Source organism: Ranitomeya variabilis, chromosome 6 (genome assembly GCF_051348905.1).
Source record: "Ranitomeya variabilis isolate aRanVar5 chromosome 6, aRanVar5.hap1, whole genome shotgun sequence".
NCBI lineage: Eukaryota > Metazoa > Chordata > Amphibia > Anura > Dendrobatidae > Ranitomeya > Ranitomeya variabilis.
In genome coordinates, this window is record NC_135237.1 from 522559919 (window position 1) to 522582576 (window position 22658).

General features: G+C 40.9%; 1 protein-coding gene across 1 annotated transcript in view; it reads right to left on the bottom strand.

Moving 5' to 3' along the window:
* ANGPT1 (angiopoietin 1) overlaps positions 1 to 22658 on the bottom strand; it is a 402043-nt gene that overhangs the window by 98052 nt on the left and 281333 nt on the right. The window contains exons 5-6 of the mRNA XM_077271069.1: positions 11980 to 12107; positions 5811 to 5912 (exon numbers count right to left, since the gene is read on the bottom strand). Of these exons, the coding sequence (XP_077127184.1) occupies positions 5811 to 5912; positions 11980 to 12107 (230 nt within the window). The remainder of the gene's footprint in view (positions 1 to 5810; positions 5913 to 11979; positions 12108 to 22658) is intronic.

Consider the following 22658-nt stretch of genomic DNA (forward strand, 5'->3'; position numbering starts at 1 on the left):
GCATCCCTGCATGGAGGGGGAAGGGGAACCGTGCAGGGGCACCAACAAGTGTGTTATACCTGTCTACATTGAGGTCGGCTGAAACACCTCTTTTGAAATAAAAAGTTTGTACAGTCTAGGCAATCCCCAGAGAACTAAATGCATCATCTGCACAAAGCTGTACACTGTTGGGTCTTTTTCATTATAAAAATAAAAATACCAATAGCACCTGATCCATCACATGGCCAACCCCAACGACACTTGACAGACCCCAATAATTTGGACATAATCTGAGATAAAAACTAAAAACAAGTTCTCCAATCCAAATGTGGCAAGTGTACCGTACACAGAGTATCGCTTATTGTAGAGGTGATACAGGAATATCAAGTTCTTACCAGTCTGCAAAGCTGAGTTTGCCAGTTGTAAGTCTCTGTGTACTAACAAGAACGCCTCATTCACTGGCAGCAAATATATTAAAAACGTTGAGTTACTGAAATAAAAATACATGTGTTGTTGAGCTTTTCATTAAAAGAAGATCTCAGTAAATCCTCTGTAAATCTGGTAGTCTTGGAAATGAAAAAAATAGTAATAAAACTAATATAAGGTATTTAGGAATATAAATAGATCTGTTCGCATGCATAATATACAGTATCACTACCATCATTCATGTATTAGCTGCAGACCAAGGCTATGCAGTGTGCCAGAGAACTATAGGCACTACCTCTAGAGCTCCAGCTAGTGAAGGTTTTCACAGTAGAAATTCTATATATTTGTTTGCGAAAATGTGTTTTTTGGGCAGTGATCAGCAGCCACTGATTGGTTGCAGTACTTATGTGATGCCCCACTAGATGGTAATCCCAGCAGACTGGCTGGGGATGCAGTGCTGTATTCAGAGGAATGGCGCCAGTCCGGGAGGGGAGTATCATATTTTTTATTCTACCTTCATTAATAATGTATTGTCTAGTAGGGGATTCTCTTATTTAGGTCCTATATCAATTTTCTGAAGCAGAGAACAGGTGAAAGATTATCTCTCTCCTGTATTAGCCACATACCTGTGCATTGTATAGACAGTTCCCTGTTGTAAATAGGTTTTCCAAAAAAGTGATATCACTGATTGATGGGGTGGCTAGTATTCTGGTTCTCTACTGATCTTTAGCACTAGTTATGGACTGAGGCTAGTGTATAACCTGTCTTTGAATAGGGATGGAAACGGTAACACAGACCCATTCAAGTGACCAGGAGAGCCACTCTGTAGCAGAATTGTCTTGTCTCTTTGATCTCCAGGGATTTGATAAGTCAGGATACTACAGATTGATGTTGAGCAAACAGATTAGGATCCTAGTCAAGCACCTGTGTAGCTAGTTCATGCCTGCCAGACCAGAGCCCTATGAACCTTCTACCACCTGGGACATCTCCAACACCTTTTCTGATTAGTAGGCTTCGTAACATCATTATATTGTGGTTCGAAACTCATGAAATCACACTTGACATGATGCCCCAGGTAGAAGGAGCTTTGCAGGCACTGCAGCTACAGATAACTAATATGATAGCTGAACTAGGGTCTTGCAAATCATCTTCCTATCACATCTTCACCAGGACACACTTCTGCAATGTCTGCTTCTGTCACCAGATACGGCTGTATTAATTCTGCAGGCTGCAATGGTGAGAGAAGAGACATTGGAATCAGAAGCTCTCGACAGCACAGATTCTGTCCTTTTGTTAAGATCAGGTTGGCTGGGACCTGCAGTGTTGTCCGGTCTGACATTATGGGTGTGTGTGCTGTCCAGCTGAAGTTATCAACTCCTTGCTCCAGCTAATTGAAGAGGACCAAACCCAACTTAAGCCTCCAGCTTACTGCTGGAAGCTGCCAGATGTAGTCTTGGGTTTTTCAGGTTCAGTCCTGTCTGTTTAGCTCCTCTGCAGTATATTTTTCCTGTTTTTCCTCAGCTTATTTTACTGACTAGTCCTGTGTCTTCTGCTGCACCTCTCCTGCCCCTTTAGTTCTGACCCTCCTACCTGACCACTCATGGCAACCTGCACCACTGAACAGAAGCTTATTCCATGACCTCTATTTAAGTCCAGATCCATGTACAGGGCTTAAAGGGTGAAGACCAGGGCAACCCCTTGGATCTGGTAAGTAGAATGGCTTGCATTATGCCTGTCTGTGGTAGCCATTTTACAGTTGCCAGGCAACCACTGACAAAGCCTGCGGAATATGTTGGCGCTATATAAATAAAAATTATTATTATTATTATTATAAAGCCCCATTACACTTCCTCAGCTCTACCACTGATTAATGTTATGGAAAATCCTTGCAATATTCTGTAACATTTTATATTAGAAAACACCTTGAAAACGTGTAATGCTTAATTTTCCTTGTAGTGGGACTATGGGGCAATTGCTTTCAGTCTGCTCCATTGATCCCAGTGATTGCTGGGGGGTCTCGGCAGAGGAACACACTGTGATCCACTTTTTAGGGTACTCAAATAAGAAGAAATTGTATCAGCTGGGTATGAAAATAACCGACTCCTCTCTTTGTAGTATTACATTCATGTATATATTCGGCTTGGTAAATATATGTATACATGCAACGTCTCAGTTATGAAATGTTCTGCGATTTGTCAACCATGACTTCTATACATGGCATTCATTAGATCTATCTACATCTGCTTATTCTCCGTGAGTCAGGTTTCCACCTCAAGCATGAAAGAGCCGTTCTGTATATCAGGGCAGCATACCAGCCATAATGACAATTTCTAAAAGTACTATTACATGGCGCAATTTATCAAATAATGTAAAACAGATGTATTAAAAGTGCCATTATTTCTTCTGAAAGTGACTGGTATAGGACAGAACTGGCTCCAAAGAAAACTTCAGCTGCTATCAGAGGAAGACATCATATTAAGTCATCCCAAATGAAACATTACCAGAGAACTTAGAGCTCAATGACAAAATTGGATGCCTGGAGATGACGTAAGCCAACAACTGGCAAACTTGGGCTGTTGCGGAACAAAATCTCCCAAGAAGAATTGGCTGCAAATGTAGATATATATATAAACAAGAGGCTGCTAAGTTCTGTTGTCAATTTACTTGATAATAAGCCCAAGATTTGGCAGCTGTCGGCTGCTCATCCCAAACCCAAAGGAACCATCAGTCAGCTTTCACATGAAACGAATGTGGAGACGTTATTAATGTAGTGTCGGCTATTTCATGTGATCAGCTAGGACTATGTAACCAATAGAGATGTTACTGAGTTGAGTTTGTCATTATAGGTTCATTTTGATTTAAAAAAATAATAAGAAGTAACCCTGCCAGACTCTTTATAACATAGAAATAAAGGATCCTAACAAATCAAAGTGGTTCATAGCATCTGTCATAGCTGACATGGATCCTGTAAGAGAAGATTACTTATTATGGAAGAAGAAGGGAATTTGTGTTATGGACAAGGGAGGCCCAAAAAGCAATGGCCCAAACTGTAAGTCCTCAAGGGCTTAAGGGAGGGCCCAATGATAAGGCTGAGGATGTTTGATAGGCCAGAACGTTGGAGGCAAAGCAGTTATTTGGGAGAACTGGCTGTTTGATTGTGAATTTCGGGGGAGAAGTATATTGGCAAAAGGGGTTTGTGGGTCTAACTGATTAATGAGAAGGAGGGTTCCATTTGAGGGTATTAAAGGAGGGGTCACCTATGGGACATCCTCTTTGTAACCAGAACATCCTCATGAAAACACTCAAAGAAGAGCTGAGGATCACACCCACTTGGCTATAAACATAAGATTTATATACATGGAAAAGAGGGCCATATGTCAGGAATGGAGAGGCGCAAGAACATAAGAAAAAAACATCGGATTAAGGAGAATAGCTGCATTTACACTAAACAGGTCCTCTTCAAGGCAGGATTCAGATTTTCAGATCATTTTCAGCCTACCTCAGTAGCAAATTTGCTCTGTATTAAATCTTGCTATGTTTCCTTGGTAGTCACTGAATTCACAGAAACATCCAGAGTGGAAATATACATCTGAGAATATTCTGAGCGTTCAGGCATATCCACATTCAATGTATTAGATGCAGTATTTGCTACAAATTCCATCTTTTGCCTTATATGTCTTGTAGCAAAGCCATGTAGGACAGGGTTAAATCATACCCCTGCAGGCCTTGATTGTAGACTGCATGGATCAGCTAAGAAAGCTGAGCAGTCTGTGTGTAGGAGCTGCAGAGAACCGTGTGGAAGCTTGTGCTTGTTCCTGAGTAAGGCTGTGTTCAAGGTTGCTTCATGGCCACCGTAACCATAAGACTGATACCACTGTCCCATATTTAAAATATGGTCTGTTGAGACAAAAACACAGTAGCTCTGCATGCAGCACCAATCTTACCAAGCTAAGCAGCATGTGAACAGAACAGAGCCTTTGTCCCTTGCCATTATTTACTTGGGATTGGAGGTATTTTATTGAGTTACATCACATTACACAAAAGAAACAGATGAGAAATTCAGCTCCAGCAAGTCCATTACCAGACTGTAAAGAAAATATATCTGGAAATTAACCAACAATATACTGTATATAATTGGCTGGATGAACATTGAAAAGCGGTGGAATAATAAAAAGAATAGTTTACACTTGGTTGACTGTTATACCAAAGGAAAACACTATATACCCAGTTATTCAACAAAAAGAAGTTGAGAAATTGAAACCTGAGACATTTCCTGAGTGAAATGCTGGAGTACGTCCTTGGCACTGCACTTTTTCCATGTTTTCTTAGTACTTTCTTACATTTTATGACCTATTGTAAATTTCCTATAGTGATTTTTCAATACAGGTAAAACATATCATTGCTATTCCGGATATCTTACATTGTTTTCATGGCATGTACACAACTCCTGACCATATACTTGGGAATTATTTGAGATTATCCTGTGCACACAGTAAAGATAAAGGGACTACAGAGGCGTAACTTAAATCTTGGGTTTTACAATGCAAAATCTGTATCAGGACCACCCACCTACTACTGTGTGTGCCATCTATAATACTGATGACTACTTATGAGGTAGAGGGGATATTTAGCTTCCTAATCACCTGGCACTGGGTCCAGCTACTACCTTTGCACCCCTTAAATCTACACCCTAAAACTGGACCATTGCCAAAAACCAAAGTGACTAAGCAGATGGTCAACGTTCACACTCATCCCGAGTATCCTGGGCTCTGCTTCCTTCATCTCGGTCCACTGCCCTCTGTTGTTCGGGTTTTTCAGGTTGTCCAGTGTGACTCATTGGACGTCATCTTACTAATCCTATTCAAGGTCCATTTGAAGGTCCACGCACCTGTGTCTTAGGATTGAGACTCTAGGCTTCTGTTTAGTTTACTCCAACTTCTCTGCACACCATGCTTTAACTTGCTTCAATCTCGGCTAGGTTCCACTGCATCTGCACTGCTGCTACCAAGATTCCTAAATGTGCCAAGTCCTCTCTTCCCACGTGCCTTCCAGCTTGAAGCACCAACGCCCGGGAACTGTGTGCCTACCTGGACATGAAGCTTGGAAGATCCACCTATTAGGTGAGCCTAAATTTGCTCTATGTCCTTCGATAGTAATGGCAGTATGAATCTAACAATATCACTCCTTTATAGTCAAGTGAAAAAGATAGTTATCATCTAATGATCTCTTCTCCGCTTCTTGGTAAAATCAATAGATTACGTTAATGTAGGAACCTGGCAGCCAGAGCTAGAAAGAGGTTGACTTTAGACAGGTTTGCTTACATTGGCCCAAAAGGGACATTCCCTCTAAATACAATGTCCATGGTGATTACTCTGTAATTTTGCTTATCTACTTGTGGAACTTACCATCTTATACTCTTTCCAACCTCGTTGAAAATCTATGGCGCCATCCTCCCTGTGCTGTATGACCGTCCAGCCTCCACCCGCGCTTTCCATATTGCAGTAAACCTTAAATCAAGAAGGAAAATAAAGATTCAGCCTTCTGAAGTTACAAGTTGTAATCTGGAAATGAAAAGCTTATGGCATGTCACCAAAATTACCCTTCCTATTTGTCCTACTACAAATTAAACAAGTCATAGAGGGACGCAGTCATTACTCAATGGGGCCATGCAAATGAGTATTTTTTTTCACCTGCTGAATCTGTGTGTGAAAAAACAGCAGCTTGCATGATTTTATCCAGAAATCGGATGCGAGTCCCCCATATAAGCCAATGAATCTGGGAAAAAAATTTAATGCCATACAAAGCCACAGTGTCATGTGATTTTTTACGGATACTTTGCAATTTTGTGACATAGGAAACTGTAAATAGTCAAGCAAATGGTTAATAGCTGCTGTAAAAAACACGGATTGCATATGGAGTGAGGAAAAAAATCATCCTGTCTTTCTGGATGAAATTATGTTTTTTTATATGGTTGTGTGAACCTACCCAAATAGTCCCCTCAATGAGAGATTGTTGTAGATACGTATATTCATTGAGAAAAAAGTGAAAAAGATCTTATGTAGTAATCCTTTGGAAAAATACTTTTGGATTTTCATTATCAACTGCCTTCTGCCATCATCCTCTGGGTAAGTTCACACGAGCATATAAAAAATCATTCAGAGTTTCATCCAGAAAACTCTATAACATTTTTTTTCTCACTTGTCAGCCATGTACAATCCATTTTTTGACAGCAGCACCTATTAATAATTTACTGTTTCCTATTTTACAGAACTGCAATGTGTCCAGATAACAGATATTATACTGTGCCTCCGTTTGGCATCAGATTTTTTTTCTCGTGCCCATGGACTTGAATAGAAGAGTCTCATCTGATATATGGAAGAAAACTGTGTATGCTGCTATTTCTTTCACACGCAAATTTGCTCAGTGAAAAAAAAAAAATCACTCATCCGCACTGCCCCATCGATTAACATTGATCCTAGTGTCGTCCGTTTTTTCCATGGAGATCGCTTCCCCAATGCAAAAAAAGATCCAACAGGGCCCCCAATTATTACAAGTCTTTAATAGTAGTGGTATTTTCATATAGGCCAATTGGACATTTTGGGCACTTTAGGCTCCAGAGCCCGGATGTGATTATAACCCCAGCACATATTGAAGTTGCACCCCTGGTTATTGGACATATTCAACTGGTGTGTGCACCAAAGGCAGCTTTAATTGGTGGGGGGAACGAGGGACGGGTTTTCTGTTATATTTTAAAGCAGTTTCATTGCAGCAAATCCAAACTTTACATAGCGAAGTAAACCCCTTTAAAAAAAATTAGCAGCTGAACAGCGTAATTGCAAACTATATCCATGAAAAACTAGAATCTAATGTTCTTCCCGTGTTGATAGTGTCCTACTACTTGTAACATCAGAAAATGACCTAATGTTTAAATCAAGTTTTTATGCGAAATGTATTAAACTTTTTATTTTTTATGATTTTTCATATAATGATCCATATTAAAAAATAAGAAGTCTTGCAATTATCACACTGACCACTGGGGACTGTGCTAGACTCCTACTTCCTGCTCTTTCAGGAAATGCACATGTTCATTAGCAGCAGTAAACTGACCCCACTCCTATCTTTTGTACTGAGGCATCACATTTGCAAATTCATACTGCAGGGCACAAATGTAAACGCCACGTCACTGTACTTAGGAGTGGGAATGGTGGCTTTGGAACCCCCCTTCTAGTGTTTGGTGGGGTTCCCAGCAATTAGATTTATCTTTGTATTAAAGGGAACCTGTCACCTGAATTTGGCGGGACCGGTTTTGGGTCAAGGAAAGGGTGAATCAAACACCCGAAAACCCCGCCCATATGACCCTAAACCGGTCCTGCCAAATTCAGGTGACAGGTTCCCTTTAAGATTCCTCAACAATAAGCTGATCACCAAAGGGCTACAGAAAGTGGTCACCTTTTTCTTGTGGTGGAGTTTGCCAGCATTTATCTCTACATGATGCCATGTCCTGTCTCCATTGCCCAATATTATTGTAGAATGGTTTCATCACCTAGAAGAATCTATTCCATGATGAATTGCTGCAGTTCTGAGAAGGCCAAAAAAGCGCAAAGATGCTTCCAGATGGGCATCTCTAATGAAGTGGCAATACAATGCACACAGTATACAGCTCTGGCAAAAATTAAGAGACCCCCCACATCAAAACCCAGTCATAGGCAGCCCAATCTCCAGACCTGAACCCCATTGAAAACCTTTGGAATGTATTCAAGAGGATGATGGATAGTCACAAGCCATCAAACAAAGAACTGCTTACATTTTTGTGACAGAAGCAGTGAGAAAGACTGGTGGAAAGCATGCCAAGACGCATGAAAGCTGTGATTAACAATCATGGTTATTCCACAAAATATTGATTTCTGAACTCTTCCTGAGTTAAAACATTAGTATTGTTGTTTCTAAGTGATTATGAACTTGTTATCTTTGCATTATTATCTTTTTTTAAATTTTGACCATTTTTCTCTGTCAGAAACAAATACAAAAATTATTGCTTGGAACTTCAGAAACATGTTGTCAGAAGTTTATAGACTAAAAGAACAATTTACATTGTACTACAAAATATACCTATAAAGAGAAAAATCAGACAAACGGAACATTTTGCAGTGGTCTCTTAATTATTGCCAGAGCTGTATAAAGAAGCTTCGGTATTTAGTGCTCATTTATCTCTTCACAATTCTGAAGATAATCCAGGCAGATTCCGGAAGGAGTTGGATGACACAAAAAGTGTGCAAAGTATGACTGAGAAGTTTTTTCCACTTTCGTGAGACCATCTTTTACTTACTAAATCCATGCACAGTTTTTGGTTTCCATTTGTTGGTCTAATTTGTAGACAGAGCTGCTCCTCTGTATAGGCTGCGTCCATGTGTTGGTACAGTGTCAAATCTAGCGGACCCTAAACGCTCTTTGCCCTAATCCCGCTGCCCCCTGACACTTTCTTAGATTATATAAAATAAGCACCAATCAAAGTTTCTACATTGGACACATGGTAAAACCAGCGGCCTCTTATTCAAAATAGTCATCCTTTGAAATTGGAATCTGGAAAACTTATCATTTATAGAAGTAACAGCTTATTTGGGGACCAGAATTCTATAAAGCAGGTGTGAAAATGCAACAGCCCAAAGTGGTAATGGGCATGAAACCATTTTTAGAATGCCCGAGATGAGGGAACTCTTTGGAAGTGCATAAATGTAGCTCAATTAAGAAAGTACAAAACAGGCGCTAATTTGCTAATATACTCCTTCCCTGAGCTCTTATCATTATCTGAGAGCCCGCTGCAGCAGAAGAAGTCTCTGGTTACTCACAAGGGCATGAAGTATGTGCAGAGGAATGGATGGTATGGATGTGTCCTTTAATAGATGCGATACACAATAAGTAATCCCCCACCTGCAGTTTAAGATCATCTTTCAGGGAAGGACTTGTAATACCAAGCTGGTGTAGCTGTGTGAATTTTGTGTGTGCCAGTACCTATTGTTCTGTAAATGACCACAGCTGGTTAGATGGAACCACACTTCTTCTTCAGACATCACGTATTGCAACTGCTCCGTGTTGTGTCTATGATTATATTTTGTTGCCAATATAAATACACCGCACCATTCTGTTTGCTCCAGTATATGTCGACAGGTGATGATACTCATCTGAATACATCGATATGTTATTACTAGTGATGAGCAAATATACTCGTTACTTTAGATTTCTCAAGCACGCTCGGGGGTCCTCCGAGTATTTTTTTAGTGCTCGGAGATTTAGTTTTTATTGCCGCAGCTGAATGATTTACAGCTGTTAGCCAGCATAAGTACATGTGGGGATTCCCTAGCAACCAGGCAACCCCCACATGTACTTATGCTGGTGAACAGATGTAAATCATTCAGCTGCGGCAATAAAAACTAAATCTCCGAGCACTAAAAAAATACTCGGAGGACCCCCGAGCGTGCTCGAGAAATCTCGAGTAATGAGTATATTCGCTCATCACTAGTTATTACACTAATTTGAACATGCTGGGATAATTTTAAATGGGTTTTTCACCTTTGCAGAGAATTTTTCTTTTCTTACTTGAACAAAACTTGTCACCAGAGTATTACTTTTTTTTTTTAAGATCCTTTAATGCTGATTTTCTCGAGCTTTTCCTAATCCTTTCCTGCATGTATTCCACAATGACTAGTGTCCTAAAATGTGTGGCTTTTTTTTTTCTGGCATTGGTAATGGATCTTATTGAACACCAAACCATCTATGCTTCTTTTAGCTAGAATTGGAAGATGTGGAAAATGGCCAGTAACCGTCCTCTTCTGAGAATGATCCTACATTGGCCACCAGTAATACAATATGGCATGTAGATCTCACACACACACACAAGTCCACGGCCCTCTGCAGGGAACCCTATGACTGGCTGAGGAGAATGCCATAGACTTCACTCATTTCTTGGTAGAATGAAAGATGAGCTCCGAATGTTTGCTATCGGCAATGCAGCCAATGTTACCACAAGGATATGTGAACACAGTGTCTTTTAGTCCCAGAATACCCACATCGTTTTTGAAGCAGAAAATGCTTGAATTAAACTCTGGCAGTGTTTTTTCCTGAAGCATCTTCTTTGACATCTTTTGAGTCATTTTTGTGGTATACATAAGATAGTGGTGGCTTCCAAACAGAAGCCACCTGCACGATATTCAGGTCAGGTAATTTCTTTTAGCCACTTCACAGCTTATGAAGCTTGAAGCAATTAAAATAAATGCAAAAAGATGGAAAATATGCAGAGCAATTGGTTTTGACATTGCTGTGCATGTGTTCAGGACTAGGATATTGAAAAGTGTTCTATGGCATCAATAAATAACAACGTAATGCTGACTGATGATGGAATATGGCCACAGCAGCCTTATTGAATACAACATGTCTATGACCAAGAGTAAAACACCATTAATTTCTTGAGGAGATCCTGGATGGCCCACCAACACTGGACAGTACCGGACTTCGATCCCCAGTCGCACCACTCCATCCCTGTCATGATACTGCCCACAATTTCCTGTTCCCCAAGAACTGTCCTAGCGAGAACTAACCACACATAACAATGAGGGGTCATCATACCTCTGATGGGACCACGAAACCATTATCCAAGGCCATCCTTGACCTCCTCAGCTGACTGCTATGACATAAACAAAGCATGACATGAAAGTCCTACACCCACAATCGAAGTCTGGCCGCTACCAACCAAACAAAAAAGAAAAGCAGGTGGATGGGATGTTCACTGGTCCTGTATCCTGATTGCAGCCATTGTCCCTGGGATCCCCTTCTTCATATAAGGTTCTTGACATATTCCTCCAACCATAGTCGAATTAACCAATCTTGACCCAGTGTGACCCCATGTGACCTAACCTCTGACCCACACCCTCTAACTATCCCTTTTGGTGTACATGCAAAACTATGAGTTAATCCTTACGTTGCCTCCTACTTTAAAACCTGTGTCATGTTCGGGCCTACTCTAGGTGCATGTGATCCAGCTCTATTTTTCTTTTTGTTATTATTTTAGTGCTTTTTAAGGAGGGTTCTAGATGGATTCCACCTGATGAAGACACCGTGTGCACATACCCGTATAAAGTTCTCATGAATGATACCTGATAAGGATCATCTTGTACAAACCACACAAGTGAAGCAGAAGCTGTTTTTCACGTCGCATCCAGTATATATTCTGCATAATAAAACATTGAAAAGCAGAAGTCTGGTAAAACGTCAAAATCTCAAACAAAATCGAAAGTTGGATATGTAAACTATAATTTTTTCTAAATTTTTACCTTGATACCTTTGTGACGGCCATTACTAGAATTTACAGCTCGGAAGCTTATAGAAGCTTGGTAGCTACATAGGAAGCCCTGTAACTAAACGTTCCAAGGCTTTGACCAGGCATGGCTATCGTAAAGTGTTCATACATCGAAGCAGGGTCACGTTTTTGCAGCCAAAACATACAAAATGGCCTGGCTTAGCATAATGTAGGTGAGGTATTTTGGTGACGGGTCGGTCATATAGTTGAGCAAATGCTTTTACCTTTTTGGGTTCTGATACATTGTTAATATAGATTGTGTATACGCCACTTTTGTTGAACCCTGCATGATACAGATCCGCACAGTCTCGGAACGGTTTCTCCTCCTCTCTCTTTGGAGTCTTTATAGAAACTGCAAAAAAAACATAAGAAATAAAAAAATATTGTAGATTGTTGGATGTTATTTTTATAAATGTTCTGAAAAAAAAACTTAGCAAATTTTACACAAAACATGCTTTTAATGGTCATTAAGTTTTTTGTCCTCTTTTTTTTCTTTGTACGGGATCCAAGAAGTATTGTTTCTCCTTGTGGAGAGTGACATGTCAAGAAATCCCAAAATGAATAAAAATAGCAGCAACACTCCAAATGTTGGTGAAAAAAATTCTTAGTCCTTTATTTTACAAAGAATTGCATGGACAAGGTTATGCGGGCAAGGACAAGTGCAGATATCTGGACCCGTGGAAGGGTGAATAACGCGAAACGGCCGTCATCCTGTTTATCTTTTCTGCATAATCTGCACTTGTCCTTGCCCGCATAACCTTGTCCATGCAATTCTTTGTAAAATAAAGGACTAAGGATTTTTTTCACCAACATTTCTTCATTTTGGGATTTCTTCATGTGGCTTTCCAGCAAGCACCTTCAACAGCGTGATTCAACCACTGTATTGTGTCCGTGATTCCGCATCTACTCTGCGATAATAGTAATTAAAGTGCGCTACTCAGTGCCATTCGCTTTTTTCTTGCTTTTGGAAGTGACATGTTAAGCATATCGAGATGAGGAGACTTAAAACCGCAATGCTCCTCTGGGAAATAGACAATTTGCATTTTTCTTCGTACCAAATTCATCTTTCCAATTGCAGTCTATTTAACATAATTTACCCTGCTTTTGTTTTCCTTAGTTTATCACTGTGGGCATGGATGTGGTCTTACGGATTTATTATGATTACTTATATAGCGCCATCATATGCCTCAGCACTTTACAGATGTCATCATCATCACTGCCCCCATTGGGATTCACAATCTGGATTCCCTATCAGTATGTCTTTAGAGTGTTAAAGGAAACCCACATAAATATGGGGAGAACAAACAAACTCCTTGCAGATGTCTATGGTGAGATCTGAACCCAGGACCCCAGCGTGGCAAAGCAGCAGTGCTAACCACTGAGCCACCGTGCTTCCCAGATAGATGTTTTTGCCTGATTCATCATTTGCAACTTTCTAAAAAGTAACAAATTTACGACAGTTGTAAATTTTCTTCAGTCTCCCTAATGGAGTGATTTTATGTAAACCCCAAATTTTTCAGCGATTTTTCCAAACATTTTGAAAAACTTTTTTTTGGTAAAAAAAAAAAAGTTGCAAAAGTGGTAAAAGAAAATAAATGACAATTTTTCATTAATTTGGGGCAAAAAACATCAGCAAATACAACACAATCTAAAAAAAAAGTAAAGGGACTGATAAATAAAAATATAAATGATGAATCAGGCTCCAAGGTCGGAGTCACACTAGAGAGGAATATGGACGAGTGCTAAGCGAGAAAAAATCTCATAGCACTCGGACGAATGTTAATCTATGGGGCAGCTTGCATCATTAGTTTTTTTCTCTGCTGTATTATACGTGCGAGAGAAATATCGGCCTAGACTCCCAAATGAAAGTCTATGGGTACGAGAAAAACTCGCACACCACACGGACCATCAGTGCGACTTGTGAGAAATACGCACCGGTGTCCTTTAGAAAAGCCGGCAATTCAGTGCGGTGTAATGTAAAATCACACTGACAGGTTAAAATAGAACAGATGAAATATATGTCTACACATTGAATAGGTATATATATGTATATATATACGAGTTATATATATACTGTATATATATATATATATATATATATATATATATGTCATTGACATATATATATACGTATATATATATATATATATATATATATATATATATATATATATATACGGTATATATATATATATATATATATATATATATATATATATATATATATATATATATATATCTTTATATTTCATCGAGAGTTAGGTAGAAGAATAGTCGATAATTCAATTGTCGGGTTCTGTAAAATCATTGCAAAACCCGACAGGATATGAGACATGGTTTACATACAGCAAACCATTGCATATCTGTTAGATTTTTATATGCCCCTTAATAATAATGTTTGTAGTGTGTGTGTAAACGTTTGGAGCTGTAGGTTTTAAATTAAAGGATTAATTTCCAGAAAAAACTGGCTTGGGCTCCCACGCAATATTCTCCGCCAAAGAGGGAAAGCCAGTGACTGAGGGCAGATATTAATAGTCTAGAGATAAAATAAATGATGGTCCAACTAAACGCAAACCGGATGGAATAGCATGCTGCTGCAAGATGCTGTGGTAGCCATGCTGGTTCAGTGTGCCTTCAATTTTGAATAAATCCCCAACAGTGTCACCAGCAAAGCACCCCCACACCATCACACCTCCTCCTCCATGCTTCACGGTATGAACCAGGCATGTAGAATCCTTCTGTTCACCTTTTCTGCGTCGCACAAAGACACGGTGGTTGGAACCAAAGATCTCAAATTTGGACTCATCAGACCAAAGCACAGATTTTCACTTGTCTATTGTCCATTCCTTGTGTTCTTTAGCCCAAACGAGTCTCTTCTGCTTGTTGTCTGTCCTTAGCAGTGGTTTCCTAGCAGCCATTTTACCATGAAGGCCTGCTGCACAAAGTCTCCTCTTAACAGTTGTTGTAGAGATGTGTCTGCTGCTAGAACTCTGTGTGGCATTGACCTGGTCTCTAATCTGAGCTGCTGTTAACCTGCGATTTCTGAGGCTGGTGACTCAGATAAACTTATCCTCAGAAGCAGAGGTGACTCTTGGTCTTCCTTTCCTGGGGCGGTCCTCATGTGAGCCAGTTTCTTTGTAGCGCTTGATGGTTTTTGCCACTGCACTAGGTGACACTTTCAAAGTTTTCCCAATTTTTCGGACTGACTGACCTTCGTTTCTTAAAGTAATGATGGCCACTCGTTTTTCTTACTTAGCTGCTTTTTTCTCACCATAATACAAATTCTAACAGTCTATTCAGTAGGACTATCAGCTGTGTATCCACCAGACTTCTGCACAACACAACTGATGGTCCCAACCCCATTTATAAGGCAAGAAATCCCACTTATTAAAATTGACAGAGCACACCTGTGAAGTGAAAACCATTCCCGGTGACTACCTCTTGCAGCTCATCAAGAGAATGCCAAGAGTGTGCAAAGCAGTCATCAAAGCAAAAGGTGGCTACTTTGAAGAGCCTAGAATATAAGACATAATTTCAGTTGTTTCACACTTTTTTGTTAAGTATATAATTCCACATGTGTTAATTCATAGTTTTGATGCCTTCAGTGTGAATGTACAATTTTCATAGTCATGAAAATACAGAAAAATCTTTAAATGAGAAGGTGTGTCCATTCTTCCATAAAGGCCAGATTTGTGCAGTGTACGACTGATTGTTGTCCTATGGACAGACTGTCCCACCTCAGCTGTAGATCTCTGAAGTTCATCCAGAGTGATCATGGGCCTCTTGGCTGCATCTCTGATCAGTCTTCTCCTTGTTTGAGATGAAAGTTTAGAGGGACGCCCAGGTCTTGGTAGATTTGCAGTGGTATGATGCTCCTTCCATTTCAATATGATCGCTTGCACAGTGCTCCTTGGGATGTTTAAAGTTTTGGAAATCATTTTGTATCCAAATCCGGCTTTAAACTCCTCCACAACAGTATCACGGACCAGCCTGTTGTGTTCCTTGGTCTTCATGATGCTCTCTGTGCTTCAAACAGAACCCTGAGACTATCACAGAGCAGGTGCAGTTATACGGAGACTTGATTACACACAGGTGGATTATATTTATCATCATTAGGCATTTAGGACAACATTAGATCATTCAGAGATCCATAATGAACTTCTGGAGTGAGTTTGCTGCACTGAACATAAAGAGGCCGAATAATATTGCACGCCCCACTTTTCAGTTTTTGAGTTTCCACAAAAATGTAAAATAACCAATAAATTTCGTTCAACTTCACAATTGTGCTCCACTTGTTGTTGATTCTTCACCAAAAATTAACATTTGGTATCTTTATGTGGGAAAAGGTTTAAAAGTTCCAGGGAGCCGAATACTTTCGCAAGGCACTGTACATATACAGTATATATATATATATATATATATATATATATATATATATATATATATATATATATATATATATATATACCATATATACTCGAGTATAAGCCGAGATTTTCAGCCCAAATTTTTGGGCTGAAAGTGCCCCCTCGGCTTATACTCGAGTCATGATCGGTGGTGGGGTCGGCGGGTGAGCACTGTCATATACTCACCTGCTTCCGGGGCTCCTGTCGCCCCCCCTGCACGTCCCACTGTCTCCGGGTGCCGCAGCCTCTTCCCCTGAGCGGTCACGTGGGACCGCTCATTAGAGAAATGAATAGGCTGCTCCACCTCCCATAGGGGCGGAGCCGCATATTCATTTCTCTAATGAAGCGGTGCCGGTGACCGCTGATAGAGAAAGAGGCTGCGGCACCGAAGACAGGCAGGGGGAAGGAGCGGGACGCCGGGAGCAGGTAAGTATGTCATATTCACCTGTCCTCGTTCCACACGCCGGGCGTCGCACCATCTTCCCGGCGTCTCTCTGCACTGACTGTGCAGGTCAGAGGGCGCGATGACGCATATAGTGTGCACGCCGCCCTCTGCCTGATCAGTCAGTGCAGAGAGACGCCGGGAAGATGGCGCCAAGGAGCTGCAAGCAAGACAGGTGAGTATGTATTTTTTTTTTTATTGCAGCAGCACAGATTTATGTGGAGCATCTATGGGGCAATGGTGCAGAGCACTATATGGCAGAGCTATGGGGCAACGGTGCAGAGCACTATATGGCAGAGCTATGGGGCAATGGTGCAGAGCACTATATGGCACAGCTATGGGGCAATGGTGCAGAGCACTATATGGCACAGCTATGGGGCAACGGTGCAGAGCACTATATGGCACAGCTATGGGGCAATGGTGCAGAGCACTATATGGCACAGCTATGGGGCAATGGTGCAGAGCTATGGGGCAATGGTGCAGAGCACTATATGGCACAGCTATGGGGCAACGGTGCAGAGCACTATATGGCACAGCTATGGGGCAACGGTGCAGAGCACTATATGGCACAGCTATGGGGCAATGGTGCAGAGCTATGGGGCAACGGTGCAGAGCACTATATGGCACAGCTATGGGGCAACGGTGCAGAGCACTATATGGCACAGCTATGGGGCAACGGTGCAGATTACTATATGGCACAGCTATGGGGCAATGGTGCAGAGCACTATATGGCAGAGCTATGGGGCAACGGTGCAGAGCACTATATGGCACAGCTATGGGGCAACGGTGCAGAGCACTATATGGCACAGCTATGGGGCAACGGTGCAGAGCACTATATGGCACAGCTATGGGGCAACGGTGCAGAGCACTATATGGCACAGCTATGGGGCAACGGTGCAGAGCATTATATATATGGCACAGCTATCTATGGGGCAACGGTGCAGAGCATTGTATATATGGCACAGGTTTATGTGGAGTATCTATGGGGCCATAATGAACGGTGCAGAGCATTATATATGGCACAGCTTTATGTGGAGCATCTATGGGGCCATAATGAATGGTATGGAGTATCTATTTCTAATTTTGAAATTCACCGGTACCTGCTGCATTTTCCACCCTAGGCTTATACTCGAGTCAATAAGTTTTCCCAGTTTTTTGTGGCAAAATTAGGGGGGTCGGCTTATACTCGGGTCGGCTTATACTCGAGTATATACGGTATATATATATATATATATATATATATATATATATATATATATACAGTTATATGAAAAAGTTTGGGCACCCCTATTAATCTTAAGCTTAATGTTTTATAAAAATTGTTTTTTTTGCAACAGCTATTTCAGTTTCATATATCTAATAACTGTTGGACACAGTAATGTTTCTGCCTTGAAATGAGGTTTATTGTACTAACAGAAAATGTGCAATCTGCATTCAAACAAAATTTGACAGGTGCATAAGTATGGGCACCCTTATCATGTTCTTGTTTTAAATACTCCTACCTACTTTTTACTGACTTACTAAAGCACTTTTTTTGGTTTTGTAACCCCATTGAGCTTTGAACGTCATAGCCAGGTGTATGCAATCATGAGAAAAGCTACTTAAAGTGGCCACTTGCAAGTTGTTCTCCTGTTTGAATCTCCTCTGAAGAGTGGCATCATGGGCTCCTCAAAACAACTGTCAAATGATCTGAAAACAAAGATTATTCAACATAGTTGTTCAGGGGAAGGATACAAAAAGCTGTCTAAGAGATTTAACCTGTCAATTTCCACTGTGAGGAACATAGTAAGGAAATGGAAGAACACAGGTACAGTTCTTGTTAAGGCCAGAAGTGGCAGGCCAAGAAAAACATCAGAAAGGCAGAGAAGAAGAATGGTGAGATCAGTCAAGGACAATCCTCAGACCACCTCCAGAGAGCTGCAGCATCAACTTGCTGCAGATGGTGTCACTGTGCATCGGTCAACTATACAACGCACTTTGCACAAGGAGAAGCTGTATGGGAGAGTGATGCGAAAGAAGTCGTTTCTGCAAGCACGCCACAAACAGAGTCGGCTGAGGTATGCAAAAGCACATTTGGAGAAGCCAATTTCTTTTTAGAAGAAGGTCCTGTGGACTGATGAAACCAAGATTGAGTTGTTTGGTCATACAAAAAGGCGTTATGCATGGCGGCCAAAAAACACAGCATTCCAAGAAAAACACTTGCTACCCACAGTAAAATTTGTTGGAGGTTCCATCATGCTTTGGGGCTGTGTGGCCAATGCCGGCACCGGGAATCTTGTTAAAGTTGAGGGACGCATGGATTCCTCTCGGTATCAGCAGATTCTTGACAATAATGTTCATGAATCAGTGACAAAGTTGAAGTTACGCAGGGGATGGATCTTTCAGCAAGACAATGATCCAAAACACCGCTCCAAATCTACTCAGGCATTCATGCAGAGGAACAATTACACTGTTGTGGAATGGCCATCCCAGTCCCCAGACCTGAATATCATTGAACATCTGTGGGATCATTTGAAGAGGGCTGTCCATGCTCGGCGACCATCAAACTTAACTGAACTGGAATTGATTTGTAAAGAGGAATGGTCAAAAATACCTTCATCCAGGATCCAGGAACTCATTAAAAGCTACAGGAAGCGACTAGAGGCTGTTATTTTTGCAAATGGAGGATCTACTAAATATTAATATCACTTTTCTGGTGAGGTGCCCATACTTATGCACCTGTCAAATTTTGTTTGAATGCAGATTGCACATTTTCTGTTAGTACAATAAACCTCATTTCAAGGCAGAAACATTACTGTGTCCAACAGTTATTAGATATATGAAACTGAAATAGCTGTTGCAAAAAAAACAATTTTTATAAAACATTATATTGTATATATATATAGTATATATATATATATATATATATATATATATATATATATATATATATATATATATATACATAGACTGTATATATAGACTGTATATATGTTGTCACAAACATTTGAGCCCATGGATCCCATTATATGTCCATTTTGCAAGCCGGTGAGAAAATCCATGCCATACGGATGTCACACGGATGCTTACATGTGAGAAAATCGCATCCTCGCACTGCACACGGATGACATATGGATCACTGTTCAGGGAACATTTCTGGGATTTTAGTCCGTGTAAAACAGACCAATTTTTTATATGTTGTGTGTGACTCCAGCCTTAGGCTAGTTTCACATTTGCGTTTAAAAATGCAGCGTTTAAAACGCAAATGCAGGTGGTGAAAAAAACGCATGTAAACGCGTGCAAACACTGCGTTTTTTTAGACGCATGCATTTTCTCATGCGGTAAAAAAACCGCGGCATTTTGACGCGTTTACATGCGTTTTTCCTGCGTTTGCGTTTTTGAAACGCATGCTGAGAAGTGTGTGACAGCTGCCAATCATCAAAATCATCTAGAAAATCCACTATAAATAGAAATAGCTAGGGTTGGGGTTAGGGTTAGGGTTATAGTTAGGTTAGGGGTAGGGTTAGGGTTAGGGTTAGGATCCCTAGGGTTAGGGTTAGGGTTAGGGGTAGGGTTAGGGTTAGGATTAGGGTTGAGCGAAACAGATCGGCCAATTTCAAAAGTCGCCGACTTTTGGCAAAGTCGGGTTTCGTGAAACCCGACCCGATCTCACTGTGGGATCGGGTCGGCGGTCGGCGATCTTCGCTCCAAAGTCGGGTTTCATTATATATATATTGGGACACATATATATATATATTTATATTTACTTCAGCGCGATATAGCAGAAAAGCCGGTAATTCAATTGCCGGCTTTTCATTTCTCCTGCCTAAACCCGACATGATATGAGACATGGTTTACATACAGTAAACCATGTCATATCCCCCTTTTTTTGCATATTCCACACTACTAATGTTAGTAGTGTGTATGTGCAAAATTTCGGCGCTGTAGCTATTAAATTTAAGGGTTAAATCGCGGAAAAAATTGGTGTCGGCTCCCGCGCAATTTTCTCCGCCAGAGTGGTAAAGCCAGTGATTGAGGGCAGATATTAATAGCCTGGAGAGGGTCCACGTTTATTGCCCCCCCCTGGCTAAAAACATCTGCCCCCAGCCACCCCAGAAAAGGCACATCTGGAAGATGCGCCTATTCTGGTACTTGGCCACTCTCTTCCCACTCCCGTGTAGCGGTTGGATATGGGGTAATGAAGGGTTAATATCACCTTGCTATTGTAAGGTGACATTAACTCAGATTAATAATGGAGAGGCGTCAATTATGACACCTATCCATTATTAATCCAATTGTATGAAATGGTTTAAAAAAACACCCACACAATATTGCAAAGTATTTTAATGAAATAAACACACAGGTCGTTGTAATATTTTATTATTCTCTTAATCCAGCTGAAGACCCTCGTTCTGTAACAAATTAAAAATAATAAACCAACAATATACATACCTTCCGTAGATCTGTAACGTCCCATGATGTAAATCCATCTGAAGGGGTTAAATCATTTTACAGCCTGGAGCTGTGCTAATGCACTCGCTCCTGCCTGTAAAACCCCGGGTACTGCATGGAAAGCACTTTGATCTGTAGTTACCTTGAGTCGCGGTGATGCGCCCTCTGCTGGATGTCCTCATATGACCTCGAGCCTGGGAACTTTTACCAGGCTCCAGTTCATAAGGACATCCAGCAGAGGGCGCATCACCGCGAGTGAAGGTAACTACAGGTCATTGACCTATATTACCTTCATTCCCTGGGGTTTTACAGGCACGAGCACAGCTGCATTATAGCAGAGCTCCTGCCTGTAAAATATTTTAACCCCTTCAGATGGATTTACATCGTGGGACGTTACAGATCTACGGAAGATATGTATATTGTTGGTTTATTATTTTTAATTTGTTACAGAATGAGGGTCTTCAGGTGGATTGAGAGAGCAACAAAATATTACAACAACCTGTGTGTTTATTTCATTAAAATACTGTGCAATATTGTGCGTGTGTTTTTTTTAACCATTTCATACAATTGGATTAATAATGGATAGGTGTCATAATTGACGCCTTTCCATTATTAATCTGGCTTAATGTCACCTTACAATAGCAAGGTGACATTAACCCTTCATTACCCCATATCCCACCGCTACACGGGAGTGGGAAGAGAGTGGCCAAGTGCCAGAATAGGCGCATCTTCCAGATGTGCCTTTTCTGGGGTGGCTGGGGGCAGATGTTTGTAGCCAGGGGGGCCAATAACCGTGGACCCTCTCCAGGCTATTAATATCTGCCCTCAATCACTGGCTTTACCACTCTGGCGGAGAAAATTGCGCGGGAGCCGACACCAATTTTTTCCGCGATCTAACCCTTAAATTTAATAGCTACAGCGCCGAAATTTTGCACATACACACTACTAACATTAGTAGTGTGGAATATGCAAAAAAAGGGGGATATGACATGGTTTACTGTATGTAAACCATGTCTCATATCATGTCGGGTTTAGGCAGGAGAAATTTAAAGCCGGCAATTGAATTACCGGCTTTTCTGCTATATCGCGCTGAAGTAAATATAAAAATATATAGATTTCCCAATGACTTGCATTGGGTTTCGTGTTTCGGCCAATCCCCCGACCCCGACTTTTCAAGAAGATCGGCCGATTTCACTCGACTCAACTTTTGAGAAAGTCGGGTTTCGCGAAACCCGACTCGACCTCTAAAAAGGAAAAGTCACTCAACCCTAGTTAGGATCCCTAGGGTTAGGGTTAGGGTTAGGATCCCTAGTGTTAGGGTCAGGGTTAGGGTTAGGGTTTGGATCCCTTTATCACCTTGATGGTGGGGGGTGGCTTATCAGTGTGTAGTCTTGTTTTTTTCTATTGAAACGCATGCGTTTAAAACGCAACCAAACGCATGTGCTTAAAAACGCATGCGTTTACATAGACAGCAATACGTTTTTTTGCCGCAAAAAAACGCATGCTTTTTTTGCGGCAAAAAAAGCCTCTAGAAATTACTACATGTTGCATTTCTGCAACCAAACGCAAGCATAGAAACGATGCATGCGTTGTCAAACGCGGCAAAACGCATACAAAAAAAAGC